This window comes from Girardinichthys multiradiatus, chromosome 7 (assembly GCF_021462225.1).
Source record: "Girardinichthys multiradiatus isolate DD_20200921_A chromosome 7, DD_fGirMul_XY1, whole genome shotgun sequence".
In the NCBI taxonomy this organism is placed as follows: Eukaryota; Metazoa; Chordata; class Actinopteri; order Cyprinodontiformes; family Goodeidae; genus Girardinichthys; species Girardinichthys multiradiatus.
The window spans coordinates 47,759,448-47,775,780 of NC_061800.1; the positions used below are offsets into that span (position 1 = coordinate 47,759,448).

The window sequence follows — 16,333 nt, forward strand, 5'->3', positions numbered from 1 at the left end:
TTCTGAGGTGCATCTGTTTGACATTTATCTAGCGCTGCAGAAACAAGACAAAAACAACGCTAAACTGTTGATGTAATAATAAAATTAAAACCTGCAGTCTGGTTCTGGTATCAGAACCACGGCCAGGACGTTACAACACAATAAATTCATGTCTAAAATAAAGTTGTTTGTCATTTTAGTGTATTTGCAGCTTACTGCTTTGCTGTGTCCCTCATTTCCATAAACAGAAGGAACTGACCGCTTAATCAGATTAAATCTTTCAGCAAATCCTTCTTGATACTGGAGGAGGTTGATGAAGAACTCATCCTTGAAGTAGGGGAATAGGAATTTGTGGGTAGATTTCCATGAAAAATAAAATTTAACCAGGCACTTTGAAGAGGTTCTGATGGGGTACAGTGTAATGAATTGTGTGGGTTAATACACCCAAAAACTGAACCGAACATATCCTCTTTCAGCGTAGGCATACTGGAGCTTTGACTACAAAATCGCAGTGAGAAATAAATATACAGATTCTCAAAATTGATCAGCTGGAAGTCCATGAGCTTATTTAGCTGTTTTGGAGCAAATACTGTCACGTAACAGTTGGAAAAACGTGACAGATTATAGAGAAAAGTCCCCAAACAGAATATAAAGATATCTACGGAGCACCTGGAGAGATTAAAATCTACTTTTCTGCCCTCCTACAAACTCCGAGTACACCACAAAAAATTGTTTTTTAAAAGCTAAAAAAGGGGATTTTGCATGATATGACCCCTTTAAAACAAGACAAAACTTTCCAGAGGTGTGTGTTTGGAGTAGGACTCAGGTGCAGACAGGAACATGGGATGAGCATAATTTATTTAAAGAAAAAAAGGAAAAAATACAAGAGGAGCAGAAGAAGGAGAATGGAACCAGGAACACCGACAGAAAAACAGGCTGAAACAGCAGGAGGTGACAGGATACGGGATAACGTGAAGTGTATCGGGCATGAAAACAGGAGGATCCAGCAGAGAACAAAGAGAACCAGAGAGTGTATATGCTGAGGGAGATGTGGAGAATGACATTGGATGTTGGTGTGTTAATCAGAAGACAATATGGAGTCGCCGAGGCAGAAGGTAAATGACACAAAATATTGACAAATTTAGTCAGTTTCAAAAGCCAGGGAATAAAACGGGTCTGTGGAGGTCCTGATGTACAAAGGCAGTTTAGTCCATAGTTCATGACCAGCTACTGAAAAGAACCAGTCTCCTTTGTGTTTTGGACCTGGGCCGGAGAACAACAAGGAGTATTCACCCAACCTGAGTGGTCAATTACAGGGGTCTGCAACCTGTGGCTCTAAATAAATAACTGAACACCACTTTAATGAAAGTGACCTGTTAGTGATTTCTGTATAGTATTTACAACAAAACTTAATGAACATTTTTGTAATTCGGTCAAAAACTGCTTTTTTATTTTTATTTTCCATAAATATAGAATTCAAGAAAATGCATTTATTTTATATTTGTAAAAGTTAAGTTTTTTTCTTTACTCTAAAATGTAAAAACTGGTCTTTTGATTCAACCATAGAACAATTTGTTCATGGAAAGTATTCAGAACGAACTAATGTTCTCTGCATCCAGCAGGGGGCGCCAACTCCCAACTGACAGATAAGTTCTACGTTTTTATGTGATGTTTGTGCATCTCCTCCTTTCTAATGCCAACATGGCCCATATTAAAGACTGACTCACCAATGCAATGCTTATTAAAGACTAAACCCAAAGGCAGCAGACAGAGAGCAACAAGAGGTCTAAGAACACTGAAGTCATAATGCAGAGAAAGTCTGGATTTGGAAGATATTTGAATTGAATCAACCAAGTCTCACTGATTTAAGGGTAAGGGCAGACTCACCAACCAAATATGCACCAACAGCATCAGCTACAGCACCTATTATAGAAATAAAACTTTACAACATAAAGGGTTGACTTCTTTTCACTTTGATTTACATTATTTGCATTTAAAGAAAGATTTCTGCACAACTAGCTGTAGCATAACATCCTAAAATATTTCACTTTTTACTCATGCGGTAAAAAACATTCCCAGATGATCAGGACATAAAATAAATTCTGAAATATCTCTTTTACTCCAAGATATAGAGAGTTCAGGTCAGGGGACAGACCGGTGTTTAAAAAGAAATAAAAAACTCAAAATATCACGTGTTAACATACCATATGGCTAACAAACAAACTCATCTGTGCCATTTGTGGTTTGTCTGGTTTAGAGCATTTTGTTCTTATAAATAAAAACTAGAGATTCTTTTTGTTTTTCTCTTTATTCTGCAATCAGTGTCTGAGTCACATCCTGGTCAATCATCATTTTATTTGGGCCACATTGTCTATCGATCCTGCAGGATCCTGTTTGTGGAGCAGAAAGTGTCCTTGCACCTGAGCAGCACTGATCTCAGAATGAGCGGCCAACGCTCGCTCGGCGAAGCATTCTCCTTCCGAAGCCGGCTCGTCCGGATAGAACCGCCGGAACATCTGGGAGAGCTGCCAGGCGGTGCAGTGTCCAATGTACTGTTTTAGGTCAACTCGGCCAGGTCGGATTAGCGCCGCGTCCAACCTGTGTGTGCAGATCAAAGCCAGAATGGCTGTTAGCAGCACCTGAAAATACTTCCATACTGTTTGTCACCAGCAAAGATACCAGTTTACTCATTTAAATGTCTGCCAACAGATTTATTTCACTTTGTAGAATGATGTGTGTAGACTGGAGGCAGTGCCTATTACCTAGGAAATAAAATAATTCATCCTGATGCACTGACAGGTGCTAATCTGAGTTCTACAACAAGAATATTAAAATGTTTAATGCACAAGTAGTCCAAAGGTTGAGGTTCTGCAGGATCTGAACAGACTTTTAAAAACACATCTCTAGAATTAAGCTGTGAGAGTTTATTCAGGGCATCAAGAGAGGTCAAACTGAACTCAAAGTTTCTCTTTACGCTGACGATACATCACTTTTTTAATAACTGACAAAAAGTACAAACATCTCCTTAAAGAAAACATTATGACATTATGGCTAGAGAATATATCACACAAACAATGTATCATGCTTTATGCCACGGGCGATGTATAAAATGTCAACATCGTGGCCATCAATTATACGTTTCTGTAGCAACTATTGCAAAACGGCCTAAAAGGAGATTTAATTCACTCTGAAAAGTCTCTCAGAGGGAAGCAGATCTCTTGAAGTTTCTAAGAAATTGGAAAATGATAAACTAATAAACCAATCAAGGATCCAGTAACCTCATCCCAAATCTTTCCCTTTACAGCTAATTTGTTAGCAAAGGTTGAATATTTTGTGTTTTTGTCTCTGGAAGAAAAGGTTTTCTCATGAAAAAAAGGACATAAAACATAAAAATAATAAAATAGATTATACTGTATTATATTTAGGTCCGATGTAGTTTTGAACCGCCACCTTAACATGGTGGAGGGGTTTGAGTGCTCCTAAATGCTATGTTGTCTGGGACCTAAATGCCCCTGATAGGGTCTCCCATGGCAAACAGGCTCTAGATGACATGACAGACAAAGAGCGGTTCAAGAACCCCTCATGAGGACAATTACATCAAGGCACGTGATGTCGCCCGGTAAGCCAGGCCTGGGGTCGGGACTCGTCGGAGAGCCCCTGGTGGCTGGGTTGCTCCTCGCAGGACCCGCCCGGGCCAAGCCCAAATGTGAGACGCGAGGCCATCCCCCAGTGGGCCCACCACCTGCAGGGGGAACCATGAGGGACCGGTGCAAAAAGGATTGGGCGGCAGACGAAGGTGGAGACCTTGCGGCCCGATCCCCGGATGCTTAGGGTGGCTCTAGGGGGGGTAGTGCATTGTACCCGGCCTTCTTGGCGTCCCTGTCGGGGGTGCTGAATAGTGCCCCTCCCGGGGACTCCATTATTCTGCTGGGGAACTTCAACGCCCACGTGGGAAACGACAGTGACACCTGGAGATCAGGAGGAATGGCCTCCCCGATCTGAATCCGAGTGGTGTTTTGTTATTGGACTTCTGTGCTAGTCACAGATTGTCCATAATGAACACCATGTTCAAGCATAAGGGTGTCCATCAGTGCACTTGGCACCAGGACACCCTAGGCAGGAGGTCGATGAACAACTTTGTTGTCGTATCATCAGACCTTCGGCCGCATGTTTTGGATACTCGGGTGAAGAGAGGGCCTGAGCTGTCCACTGATCACCACCTGGTGGTGAGTTGGATCCACTGGAAGAGGAGAAAGCCGGATAGACTTGGCAGGCCCAAGCGCATAGTGAGGGTCTGCTGGGAACGCCGGAGGGTGTGTTCCAACTACAGGGGGGTCACACTCCTCAGCCTCCCTAGTAAGGCCTACGCCAGGGTATTGGAGAGGAGAGTCCGACCGATAGTCGAACCTCGGATTCAGGAGGAGCAGTGTGGTTTTCGTCCCGGCCGTGGAACACTGGACCAGCTCTATACCCTCTACAGGGTACTCGAGGGTTCATGGGAGTTTGCCCAACCGGTCCACATGTGTTCTGTGGACCTGAAGAAAGCATTTGACTGTGTCCCCCGTGATGCCCTGTGGGGGGTGCTCCAGGAGTTTGGAATCAGGGGCCCTTTATTAGGGGCCATCCGGTCTCTGTAGAAGCGGAGCAGGAGTTTGGTCCGCAATGCCGGCACTAAGTCGGACCTGTTCCCGGTGCATGTTGGACTCTGGCAGGGCTGCCCTTTGTCACCGGTCCTGTTCATAACTTTTATGGAGAGGATTTCTAGACGCAGCCAAGGGCCAGAGGGGGTCTGGTTTGGGGACCAGAAGATTTCGTCTCTTCTTTTTGCAGATGACGTGGTCCTGCTGGCCCCCTCTAGCCAAGACCTACAGCATGCACTGGGGCGGTTTGCAGCCGAATGTGAAGCGGCTGGGATGAAGATCAGCTCCTCCAAGTCAGAGGCCATGGTACTCGACCGGAAAAGGGTGGCTTGTCCTCTTCTGGTTGGATGGCAGTTCCTGCCTCAAGTGGAGGAGTTCAAGTATCTCGGGGTCTTGTTCACGAGTGAAGGAAGAATGGAGCGGGAGATCGACAGACGGATCGGTGCGGCTGCCACAGTAATGGGGACTCTGTGTCGGTCCGTTGTGGTGAAGAGAGAGCTGAGCCGAAAAGCAAAGCTCTCGATTTAACGGTCAGTCTACGTTCCTACCCTCACCTATGGCCATGAACTTTGGGTCATGACCGAAAGAACGAGATCACGGATACAAGCGGCTGAAATGAGCTTCCTCTGTAGGGTGGCCGGGCACTCCCTTAGAGATAGGGTGAGGAGCTCGGCCATCCGGGAGGAGCTCGGAGTAGAGCCGCTGCTCCTCCACATCGAGAGGAGCCAGTTGAGGTGGCTCGGGCATCTATACCGGATGCCCTCTGGACGCCTTCCTCTGGAGGTGTTCCAGGCACGTCCCACCGGGAGGAGGTCCAGGGGACAGCCCAGGACACGCTGGAGGGACTATGTCTCTCGGCTGGCCTGGGAACGCCTTGGGCTCCCCCCGGAGGAGCTGGAGGAGGTGTCTGGAGAGAGGGACGTCTGGGCGTCTCTGCTGAGTCTGCTGCCCCCGCAACCCGGTCCCGGATAAGCGGAAGATGATGAGTACGAGTAGTTTTATGTAGTTTTAATCTTATGTGCTGCAAGTGGAAAAAATATTTAAAAAATAATATTTTAAATCACTTTTGAGACGAACTGTTTTGGGTTTAAAAGGGATATTTCATGATAAATCCAGTTTTTTAGCCTTTCAATACACGTTGTTGTGTACTTGGAGTTTGTAGGAGGGCAGAAAAGTTTAGTTTATTCTCACCAAGGTGCTGCAGAGATATCTTTATATTCTGTTTGGGTCGTATTTTTCAGTGCGTTCAGTTTTCTCTATCATCTGTTACGTTTTCCAACTGTTACGTCTCAGTATTCGCTGCTGATCAGCTAAATAAGGTCATGGACTTCTGGCTGATCAATTTCACATATCCGTCTTTTTTTCCCCGCTCTGATTTTGTAGTCAAAGCTGGTTCTGATACCAGTGGCATGTTAGCGCTGTGTGCTGCTGGAGGACAGAACCAGACTGCAGGTTCTAGTATTAATATTACATTAACAGGTTTCATTGTTTTTGCCGTTTTGTTTCTTGCAGCTCTAGATAATTATTATCAAACACAAAAAAATGGCCGAACAAGTTAAAGTTCAGCACTCTTTGACCTGGAGGGGGGTGTGTAGTGTTTCAGTAGCATTTAAAGAGACGGCACCAAAACGAGTTGCTCTCAGACATCAGAACAGGTAGAAGAGGAGCCTGAGGAGCTACAAGACCAAGGAGTTCAAACCAAAGCGTTGAGGTTCCACTTTATATAGACCACAGCTGGATGATTTAAGGTGAAAAGGAAGGATTTAAAAGCATCAGATGTCTCCTTTAAGGGGCGAAAAGTAGACATTTTATTGGTGAATCAAAGGTAACGAGTTAAGGGTAAACGAGTTTGCAGGGAAGACCGGGTGGCTCCTGTTGGCTCACATGAGATGGAAATGAGCAGCGATGCTGTTTTTTTTACATTGTGCTCTGGGAAGTCCTTACTTTGAAACTAAAAATGCTTTTATCAATCACAGGACTCTGTTTCTAAATATTTCTTTGTGAGGATGTCAGTAGGACATAACGAACTGGACTGGAGCTTTCTGGAATCCTGTCAGTGTAATATTTGGGTTTTTAGCATATATCATTAATAAATCATCTGCAACAGTACCTGTCTATGAAGTTGGTGGTCATAAAAACTATTCTGGCCTCAGATGAAGCAACTCCATCAAGTGAGTTCAGCAGACCGCTGAAGGTCAGTCTTCCCATTCCCTGAAAAGCCAGCGGGTCTGGAAAAGCAGAAAAAAAAACCCAAACAGCTCAGCGATCTGGAAGTCCACGCTGAAAACAATACGGACCAACAGCAGCAGTTCTTCCCCCAGAACTCACTCTCAGTGGGCAGCAGGTCCCTGCTCACAAACGCAGCGTCCACATCCTCCAGCAGGATGATGCTCTGCTGCGGCGCCACGCTCAGGAGGTGGTTCAGACGGTCATCTGAGAGCGTCCTGTCGCTCAGACTCATGAGACAGATGCTGTAGCCGAGCTCGCCTGCCAACGCCGTGCTGAAACATAAACGAGAGCCCAGACGGTTCAGGAAGCTCCACAGAACAGGCACCAGGAGACACTGATGATGGAACACTCACATAAAGCTGCTCTTCCCACATCCTGGTGGACCATACAGCAGATATCCTCTTCTGTAGGGGATTCCTGTAGAAACAGAGATGGACTTTCAACCATCAACCTTTAAAAGGATAGACAGAACACTCACCAACAAAGTTCTCCATTTTACCATAAGTTTAAACTGAAATTGAAGTTTGAGTTATTTCCTAAAAGGCTGAACCTCTACTTTACCTCTGTCTGTATACCACTTGGGGTTCCCAATAAAGTCCTTCACATCGTCCACGATCCTCTCTGCCACACCGGCCTCCAGGACCACAGAGCTGAGGGGTCTGCGTCGCCGAGGGAACCCAAAGGGCCTCCACTCGGCGCCCATGGCTGTGTACATCACCGTGCGTCCTTCTTCTTGCTTCAGGGCCAGTTCCCGCGCTGCAAATGAACAAAAGAACGAGTTTCATATGCAGGCAAGTCCACCGTCTTTGACGATAAGGTTTAACGTAGAGGGATAAAAATATTCTCTCATCCTTATCAGGTGCTTAAATCAGGAAAACTGTGTTGGACCATTTGCTCACTACTATACCTCCCAGTGTCATCTGCTACTATATACCCCAGGATGGTCTGCTACCACAACTCCCAGCAGGAATTGCAGCTGATAGGAAGGGGCGTCGCAGTTCTGATGTCACGGTGGGCTATATAAGGACAAGGGAGACGCCTCACCTTTGCTTTTGGTCCCGCTGGAAACCGAGACGCAGTTACCACGCAATGGAGGCGCATCATTCTGGAGAAGAAACTCACACGTGTGTTTTCATTAATTCTCCTCACTGAAAACTCATGAGAAGCTCAACGAGCTAAGCTTGCAGGGATAGGAAGACCTGCGAGTTTTACTTTACCGATCGATTTAACACGTAAACCAAAAAAACCCCACGGAGGTTTTCCAAGGAGACGAAATTTTCCTCTTTGTTTTGTTCCAGTCGACTGCTGACGGTCCGTCATATTTTTCCCCTTTGGTCAAAGGAGGAAGGCGGCTGTCTTTGAGTTTGTTACAGACGCCTAACAAACTCCCCCCTCTCCCTCTGCTCCAGAGAAGACGACACCAAATAATCCCGTTTTGTTTTATTTCTATTAGAAATAGCTTGGGCAGGATAGAGTAGGATTTTAGAGCGATTTAGAATCACCACTTATAGTCCAATGTGTTCTGAGTTGTATGTGCATGAAATGTCTTTTTGAAACTTGATTGCTGTTGAACTCTAAAAGCCGCTGCGCTTTGAAGCTGTGCGTGTCTGAGTGTGTTTTTGAACACCTGAGCGCAGACTCAGGTGAACTTAAAGTTGGACTGCTAGAACCTCATGGTGAAAACTAACTATTCCATGGTCTTCACTCTTCATGTTTTTCCACTGGTTGCCGCCTAAAGTTTTATAATTTTGTGTTTCACTGAGCTCTAACTTTGGGGGTTTTATGACTGCAGCCTGGTGGAGGCCGCTCCCAAAGCTTCGCTCAGCACTTTATTTTCTCTTGTTTTGCCATAACTGCTGGTTTGACTTCATACACACTCGTTGTTTTATCTTGTTTAGTTATTATTTAACTCTTTTTGTGTAGAACCTTTGCATGCTTGATTAGGTGGCGATTATTGAATCAGAATAGGGAGGTGTATCAGGGCTGTTGATTTCATAAATATTCACATAGATAAAGAGAAAGTGTTTGTGTTTATTTTGACCATGAGTGATTTGTCTGTCAAAATAAGGTCAAAGTTCCCCACGTTTGGTGAAGCGGTTGATTAAACAGTGACATCTAGTAATAGTTATCAATTATTACTGAGAATTTAATAATTGTAATAATCAAGGGCTTTGAGTCATAATTACAACACCAGAAGTCATCTCTGATTTCGATTCGTAAGGAAGGATTTTTGGTTAAGAAATTAATTTTTTTTCCATATTATGATTTTAAATTATAATTCTTGATAAATATTAATTAATCAACACTCATAATTCTTACAACTGCAAGGTGTTCAGGTCCCGCGGCTCCAGAACAAAATGAAACCATCAGCCCCTGACGGTTGGTATGAGGTGTTTGTGCTGATCTGCTGCGTTTGGTTCTGGTTCTGTGCATTATGATCAAACATCTCTACCATGGTCTCATCTGTCCAGAGGACATTGTTCCAGAACAGCCAGACTGGTTCAGCGTTTTTCTGTCCTGTCATGAACTAAAATTACAGGTCCTTCTCAAAATATTAGCATATTGTGATAAAGTTCATTATTTTCCATAATGTAATGATGAAAATTGAACATTCATATATTTTAGATTCATTGCACACTAACTGAAATATTTCAGGTCTTTTATTGTCTTAATACGGATGATTTTGGCATACAGCTCATGAAAACCCAAAATTCCTATCTCACAAAATTAGCATATCATTAAAAGGGTCTCTAAACGAGCTATGAACCTAATCATCTGAATCAACGAGTTAACTCTGAACACCTGCAAAAGATTCCTGAGGCCTTTAAAACTCCCAGCCTGGTTCATCACTCAAAACCCCAATCATGGGCAAGACTGCCGACCTGACTGCTGTCCAGAAGGCCACTATTGACACCCTCAAGCAAGAGGGTAAGACACAGAAAGACATTTCTGAATGAATAGGCTGTTCCCAGAGTGCTGTATCAAGGCACCTCAGTGGGAAGTCTGTGGGAAGGAAAAAGTGTGGCAGAAAACGCTGCACAACGAGAAGAGGTGACCGGACCCTGAGGAAGATTGTGGAGAAGGGCCGATTCCAGACCTTGGGGGACCTGCGGAAGCAGTGGACTGAGTCTGGAGTAGAAACATCCAGAGCCACCGTGCACAGGCTGATTGCCTCCATGCCACGCCGCATTGAAGCAGTCATTTCTGCAAAAGGATTCCCGACCAAGTATTGAGTGCATAACTGTACATGATTATTTGAAGGTTGACGTTTTTTGTATCAAAAACACTTTTCTTTTATTGGTCGGATGAAATATGCTAATTTTGTGAGATAGGAATTTTGGGTTTTCATGAGCTGTTTGCCAAAATCATCCGTATTAAGACAATAAAAGACCTGAAATATTTCAGTTAGTGTGCAATGAATCTAAAATATATGAATGTTACATTTTCATCATGACATTATGGAAAATAATGAACTTTATCACAATATGCTAATATTTTGAGATGGACCTGTATAGCTTCAAACTGCCTGAAAATCACTGCGTAACCCGTCTACAGCAGTGAGATCTTCAGGATCACTTCATTTTAAGACCAGCTTCTGCTTCCATTGTGTTTTTATGTAGAGAATCGTAGAAATGAATCAGGGTGTACTTTCTTTTAACGGCACACTGACCAGCCTGTACCTTCTTGCAGGATGTTGAAGAAGATCTGTCTGTCTCTGCCCAGAGCTGTGAACGTGACGGACTCCCATGGAGTCCCAGTGTGAAGATCCACCATCTGCTTCTCCCTGGTCCGCTCCACTCGGATCCACTTCCTCCCATACCTGAAGACCACGGTGGAGAGCGGTGATTAGAGACGATATCTAAATGACTGATGCATATGTTCACAGCCAACAAACTAATCGTTGGCTGCCATCAACTTTATGTTCTCTGGTTTTTCTTTACATCGAAGGTAAACCTGGGCCCTCAACTCTGAAGCAGGTTCAGCCAATCCTGGTTTTCTTAAGAGGAACAGGTGTTCTAGTGAAACAGCCTTATTAGAACACCAGCTGAAGCACAAGTTAACCTACATGTTGCAGCCAAATGATTCAGGTATGAATGTACCTAACTTTTTGTTATGAACAAAGTTCACGTATCAAACGCTGCAGAGGTCACCTGTTGGACCTCCGATCAACAAAGATGAAAACGACTCAGTCCAGCAGGGAGAAATATTGTAAACATCTTGGTTTCTATTATCCAGACTCTAGAATGCTACCTTTTCTGGTTCGTTTGCATTGTTGAATTTGATCATTAATTAAGATGTAACGGTATAACGGTGCGGAGAGAAAAGCAGCACAGTTATATGTTGACTTTAAATGATCTACAGAACACAGATCGGTGCGTTCAAGTACTGGCATATTTTTTATACTTTCTTGGCACTGATTGGTTAAGATGTGGTGCTTTCATGCTCTTGATCACTACTCTGGAAACCTAACCTGCTCCACAGCAGAGTTAAAAAGTAAAGAAATAAAACTATTTATTAATTATTTAAATAATAAAGTAAATATTTAATAATACCCCTTATATGCTGTCTTGTCATTTACAAGGTGATTGTCCAACCTTCTATCAGAAACAAGCTGATTGGTTGAATGAAAATAACTTTAAATCTGAAGCTGCTTGTATATGACTGGTCTGAACTGGATTATTGTACAACACAATATGAATTGGACCCATTTGTATTGGTCTGAGATAATTATGATATATAGAATCTGAACTGAATGGAGTTACTGGAGCGCGCCACAGCTAGAACAGTGACTGAAGGTCATCAGGACTTGATGGGGTTTACATCGTGGGTTGGCAGGAGGCTGTGTGGTTGCATCAAATGACATCCTGACATGTGGGCCACACAGGTGTCACAGCATCCTGCACCACCTTGCAAATACGACACCATCTGTTTTAAACTGAGGACCCGTCACCTTGACAACCCAATCTCAGGTAGGCAGAAGACAATGACTATACAGGCCCTTCTCAAAATATTAGCATATTGTGATAAAGTTAATTATTTTCCATAATGTCATGATGTAAATTTAACATTCATATATTTTAGATTCATTGCACACTAACTGAAATATTTCAGGTCTTTTATTGTCTTAATACGGATGATTTTGGCATACAGCTCATGAAAACCCAAAATTCCTATCTCACAAAATTAGCATATTTCATCCGACCAATAAAAGAAAAGTATTTTTAATACAAAAAACGTCAACCTTCAAATAATCATGTACAGTTATGCACTCAATACTTGGTCGGGAATCCTTTTGCAGAAATGACTGCTTCAATGCGGCGTGGCATGGAGGCAATCAGCCTGTGGCACTGAGGTCTTATGGAGACCCAGGATGCTTCGATAGCGGCCTTTAGCTCATCCAGAGTGTTGGGTCTTGAGTCTCTCAACGTTCTCTTCACAATATCCCACAGATTCTCTATGGGGTTCAGGTCAGGAGAGTTGGCAGGCCAATTGAGCACAGTGATACCATGGTCAGTAAACCATTTACCAGTGGTTTTGGCACTGTGAGCAGGTGCCAGGTCGTGCTGAAAAATGAAATCTTCATCTCCATAAAGCTTTTCAGCAGATGGAAGCATGAAGTGCTCCAAAATCTCCTGATAGCTAGCTGCATTGACCCTGCCCTTGATAAAACACAGTGGACCAACACCAGCAGCTGACACGGCACCCCAGACCATCACTGACTGTGGGTACTTGACACTGGACTTCTGGCATTTTGGCATTTCCTTCTCCTCAGTCTTCCTCCAGACTCTGGCACCTTGATTTCCAAATGACATGCAGAATTTGCTTTCATCCGAAAAAAGTACTTTGGACCACTGAGCAACAGTCCAGTGCTGCTTCTCTGTACCCCAGGTCAGGCGCTTCTGCCGCTGTTTCTGGTTCAAAAGTGGCTTGACCTGGGGAATGCGGCACCTGTAGCCCATTTCCTGCACACGCCTGTGCACGGTGGCTCTGGATGTTTCTACTCCAGACTCAGTCCACTGCTTCCGCAGGTCCCCCAAGGTCTGGAATCGGCCCTTCTCCACAATCTTCCTCAGGGTCCGGTCACCTCTTCTCGTTGTGCAGCGTTTTCTGCCACACTTTTTCCTTCCCACAGACTTCCCACTGAGGTGCCTTGATACAGCACTCTGGGAACAGCCTATTTGTTCAGAAATGTCTTTCTGTGTCTTACCCTCTTGCTTGAGGGTGTCAATAGTGGCCTTCTGGACAGCAGTCAGGTCGGCAGTCTTACCCATGATTGGGGTTTTGAGTGATGAACCAGGCTGGGAGTTTTAAAGGCCTCAGGAATCTTTTGCAGGTGTTTAGAGTTAACTCGTTGATTCAGATGATTAGTTTAATAGCTCGTTTAGAGACCCTTTTCATTATATGCTAATTTTGTGAGATAGGAATTTTGGGTTTTCATGAGCTGTATGCCAAAATCATCCGTATTAAGACAATAAAAGACCTGAAATATTTCAGTTAGTGTGCAATGAATCTAAAATATATGAATGTTCAATTTTCATCATGACATTATGGAAAATAATGAACTTTATCATAATATGCTAATATTTTGAGAAGGACCTGTATTATTGGCTACACATTAAAGAAATATGGGTCTTTGCACCGATATCTGTTAGTTGTGTTTTATAACACTGATTAATCAAATGAGATTTTAAAATTGCAATGATCTATGAGTCATCTTCTGAAAATAACGCAGCTAAACTTTAAAGAAACATTTTAAATGTATAGGCGAACTGATATAACTGACTGTGTGAACATGAGCAGCGTCACACCATCCGCAAATAAGTTTTAAAATCGTTGCGCTTCTTTGGTACTTTTTACGGTTGCGATGCTTCCTGCTGCATTCAAGGACATCTAGTAAACAACAATGTGTTCTGAATCAGCTGTTAAAAATTAACTGATCATAGTAAACATCACCACATTTTATGTGAACCAGGCCGCTGGGAAGTTGGCTGGTGCTTTTCTTTCAGGATTGTTTAATTTACGAGGTGTACTTGAAGGCAGCATGAAGTTCTGGTAGGTCCATCAGCATGAGACCGTAAAAACTGTTTAACTGATCAGAGCTGGAGGTTTTCCTGACCAGATGATGTGGTTCCCTGGACTCGGGTGGAAGTCGAACTGCGTATGGACCCTTCCACTCTCGTGTGCCAAGTAGGAAGTCTCCACGCTGAGGTGCTGCGTGTGCGTGGCGTGCTTGGTGATCCAGCTCAGCAGCCAGTGGTAGCTCTTGTCCCTGCTGGGAACCTCCAGAGTGATCATGTAGTTCCTGCGGAAAAACACCATCCCCACCTGGGCACCCTTTCTGGCTACGGCCAGCGCTGTCCCGATCCCGACCAGTCCGAACCCAGCCCCAAAGTACGGGTTGTCCTTCAGGCCGTCCAGAAAGTCCGACAGCGGCATGATGTGGTGTCCTGCACCCCCTGGTAGAACCAGAGTTTATCCCGCAGGACTCAGTAAATAAAGTCCTCTGCAGCCTAAAGGTTCCATGTGATGTAGCGACCTTTACCACACTTCCTGTGTTGCAGGAAAAACAGTCCGACTGTCCACCAATACCTATCGCACTTAGTTCCGATACTAAAGTTAGCCTCCGACTCGGGGTAAAGGATTATTATACATTTTTAAGGAATCGGGATTATTCTGGACCGTTTTTTGTTATTGGTTAAGCTTTATTTCTGTTTTTATTTTTATTCTATAAAAAAAAAAAGACAAATTTCACTGTATTTATTAATTAATTTATTCTAAACAGCTTCCGGATTACTTATAACACAGTTTTCTGATATTTGAAACATTTATTCTGATTGTGAAAACCCAAAAAGGTCCAATACATTATTTATTTATTTTTTTGTCTTTGCTCAGGTTAATCTTCAGAACCTGATTCTGGTGTGGATTATTCTACAGATAATGAACAATCTTATTAATATTATAAATCTTATGTGAAACCGTTTTAGACTGGACCTTACGCTGGTCCAGCCAGTTAAGAGTTCACACGAAGAAATTTAATTTATTTTTATTTTTTTCCGCCCATAGACTGCTGGAGATAGGCACCAGCTTCCCCATGACCCACTATGGAAGAACCGGTATAGAAGATGAATGACTATTTATTTTTGTGAAATAATCCAGACTAGAATTACCCTGATCAAAGTTTTAAGGTTATGCAAATGGACCTGATCTAAATCTGGATTTATTAAACTGGGCTAAATCTAAGAAGCGTTTTGAAAGAAAGAGTGACTCAAATCCCGTTTATGTTCCAGACAATAGACAAGAAAATAAAAATCAATTGACCCCCGTTTCTTTGAATAACCTATACCTAGAAAATCATTTTGGTATTTTGGAACTGTATCTGTTTTATTAAAATATAGCATGTTTCGTTTATTGTTGAACAGGTAAAAAAGAAAAACTTTTCCACTTGATAATTTTGTTAACTTTAATGTAAATCATTGTGAATCAAACAAAGAAGGTTTATAATAATTGTACTTGGTTTTTATTTTTTGTTAGAAGCTGAATGAAGGATAAAAAACATTTTGTTGAAGCAGATAATGATACATTTTGTTGTATTTAGAAAAAAATCTAATCTAAATTTTTGCTGACAAAATGTGTTACTATGGGCCAAATAAATGTGCTTCTTTTCTCATCTATGGAAATGACCTTTTTAAACGTTACACACTCATCCAAATGTTTCACTCCTGAGGCTTCATGGTCTTAATTTCTTACATTTAAAAAGGAAACTGGTATAAAGTTGATTAATTTAAAACTTAGTCAAACGGTAAGATACTAAAAACATATTTATTTGATTTAATTATGCTGAGAGCTTTCCAAACATTTCATTAAAAGTTTTCCTTCTTTCATGAACCTGTTCTGTTTTATACCCTTCATTCCACTTATGATGAGCTTTAACTTACGATCAGGCCATTCTGAGTCAGCATTCAGGTTTTATTGCTGCTCTGCTTCCACCTGTTTCTGTGCGCAAACACGCACCAAACTCTGCTTTCCGGTTGGCTCCGCGGTTTCCCTTAAATAAGTCCTGTTCGAGCCCGGTTCGAGTCAGTGTAACCTTTCGGGTACTGATCGAGGAAAGCCGACGGCTCTGGACTGAACAGCCGTCCCGAACCTCTCCAGAACGTACAGAGTGCCAGTCCGCCGGTATTTGCGCAGTCGCCTTTGTGCGCAAATAAAAAAATTTTGTTTTTTCCTTTTAACTCATTGCCAGCTTAGAAGCGGGCAGTGATTATATGGAGCACAATAGAAACAAATCATATGATTTTTTCACATAAAAATGTGAAATCCAATGCCATTTTGTGGATTAGTGCATCTTTTTAATACTTTCTTTTCTAAAACTTACTTAAATGTAATCTTTTAAGAGATCCGGGGCTATTCAGAAAACATCTTCAGCCCAGGCAGTTATATCTACGCGCCTGATTCTTATTTTCCTTGAGTTTTTATATTAGTTG

General features: G+C 42.8%; 1 protein-coding gene across 1 annotated transcript; it reads right to left on the reverse strand.

Moving 5' to 3' along the window:
• Positions 1–2,277: 2,277 nt before the first annotated feature.
• Positions 2,278–14,430, reverse strand: LOC124870769 (mitochondrial chaperone BCS1). The gene is made up of 7 exons (XM_047369562.1): positions 13,966–14,430; positions 10,529–10,668; positions 7,410–7,604; positions 7,202–7,265; positions 6,948–7,120; positions 6,730–6,847; positions 2,278–2,577 (listed from the first exon to the last, which is right to left on the reverse strand). The coding sequence occupies exons 1-7, from the start codon at positions 14,283–14,285 to the stop codon at positions 2,328–2,330; spliced, it is 1,260 nt and encodes a 419-aa protein (XP_047225518.1). The 5' UTR covers positions 14,286–14,430; the 3' UTR covers positions 2,278–2,327.
• Positions 14,431–16,333: the final 1,903 nt, after the last annotated feature.

Coding starts and splice junctions, on each gene's coding strand:
- LOC124870769 (XM_047369562.1), bottom strand. CDS start 14,285: ATGCCGCTGTCGGACTTTCTGGACGGCCTGAAGGACAACCCGTACTTT. Junction 7,121..7,201: donor TGTGGGAAGAGCAGCTTTAT/GTGAGTGTTCCA, acceptor TTTATGTTTCAG/CACGGCGTTGGCAGGCGAGC. Junction 6,848..6,947: donor GGACCTGCTGCCCACTGAGA/GTGAGTTCTGGG, acceptor CTGCTTTTCCAG/ACCCGCTGGCTTTTCAGGGA.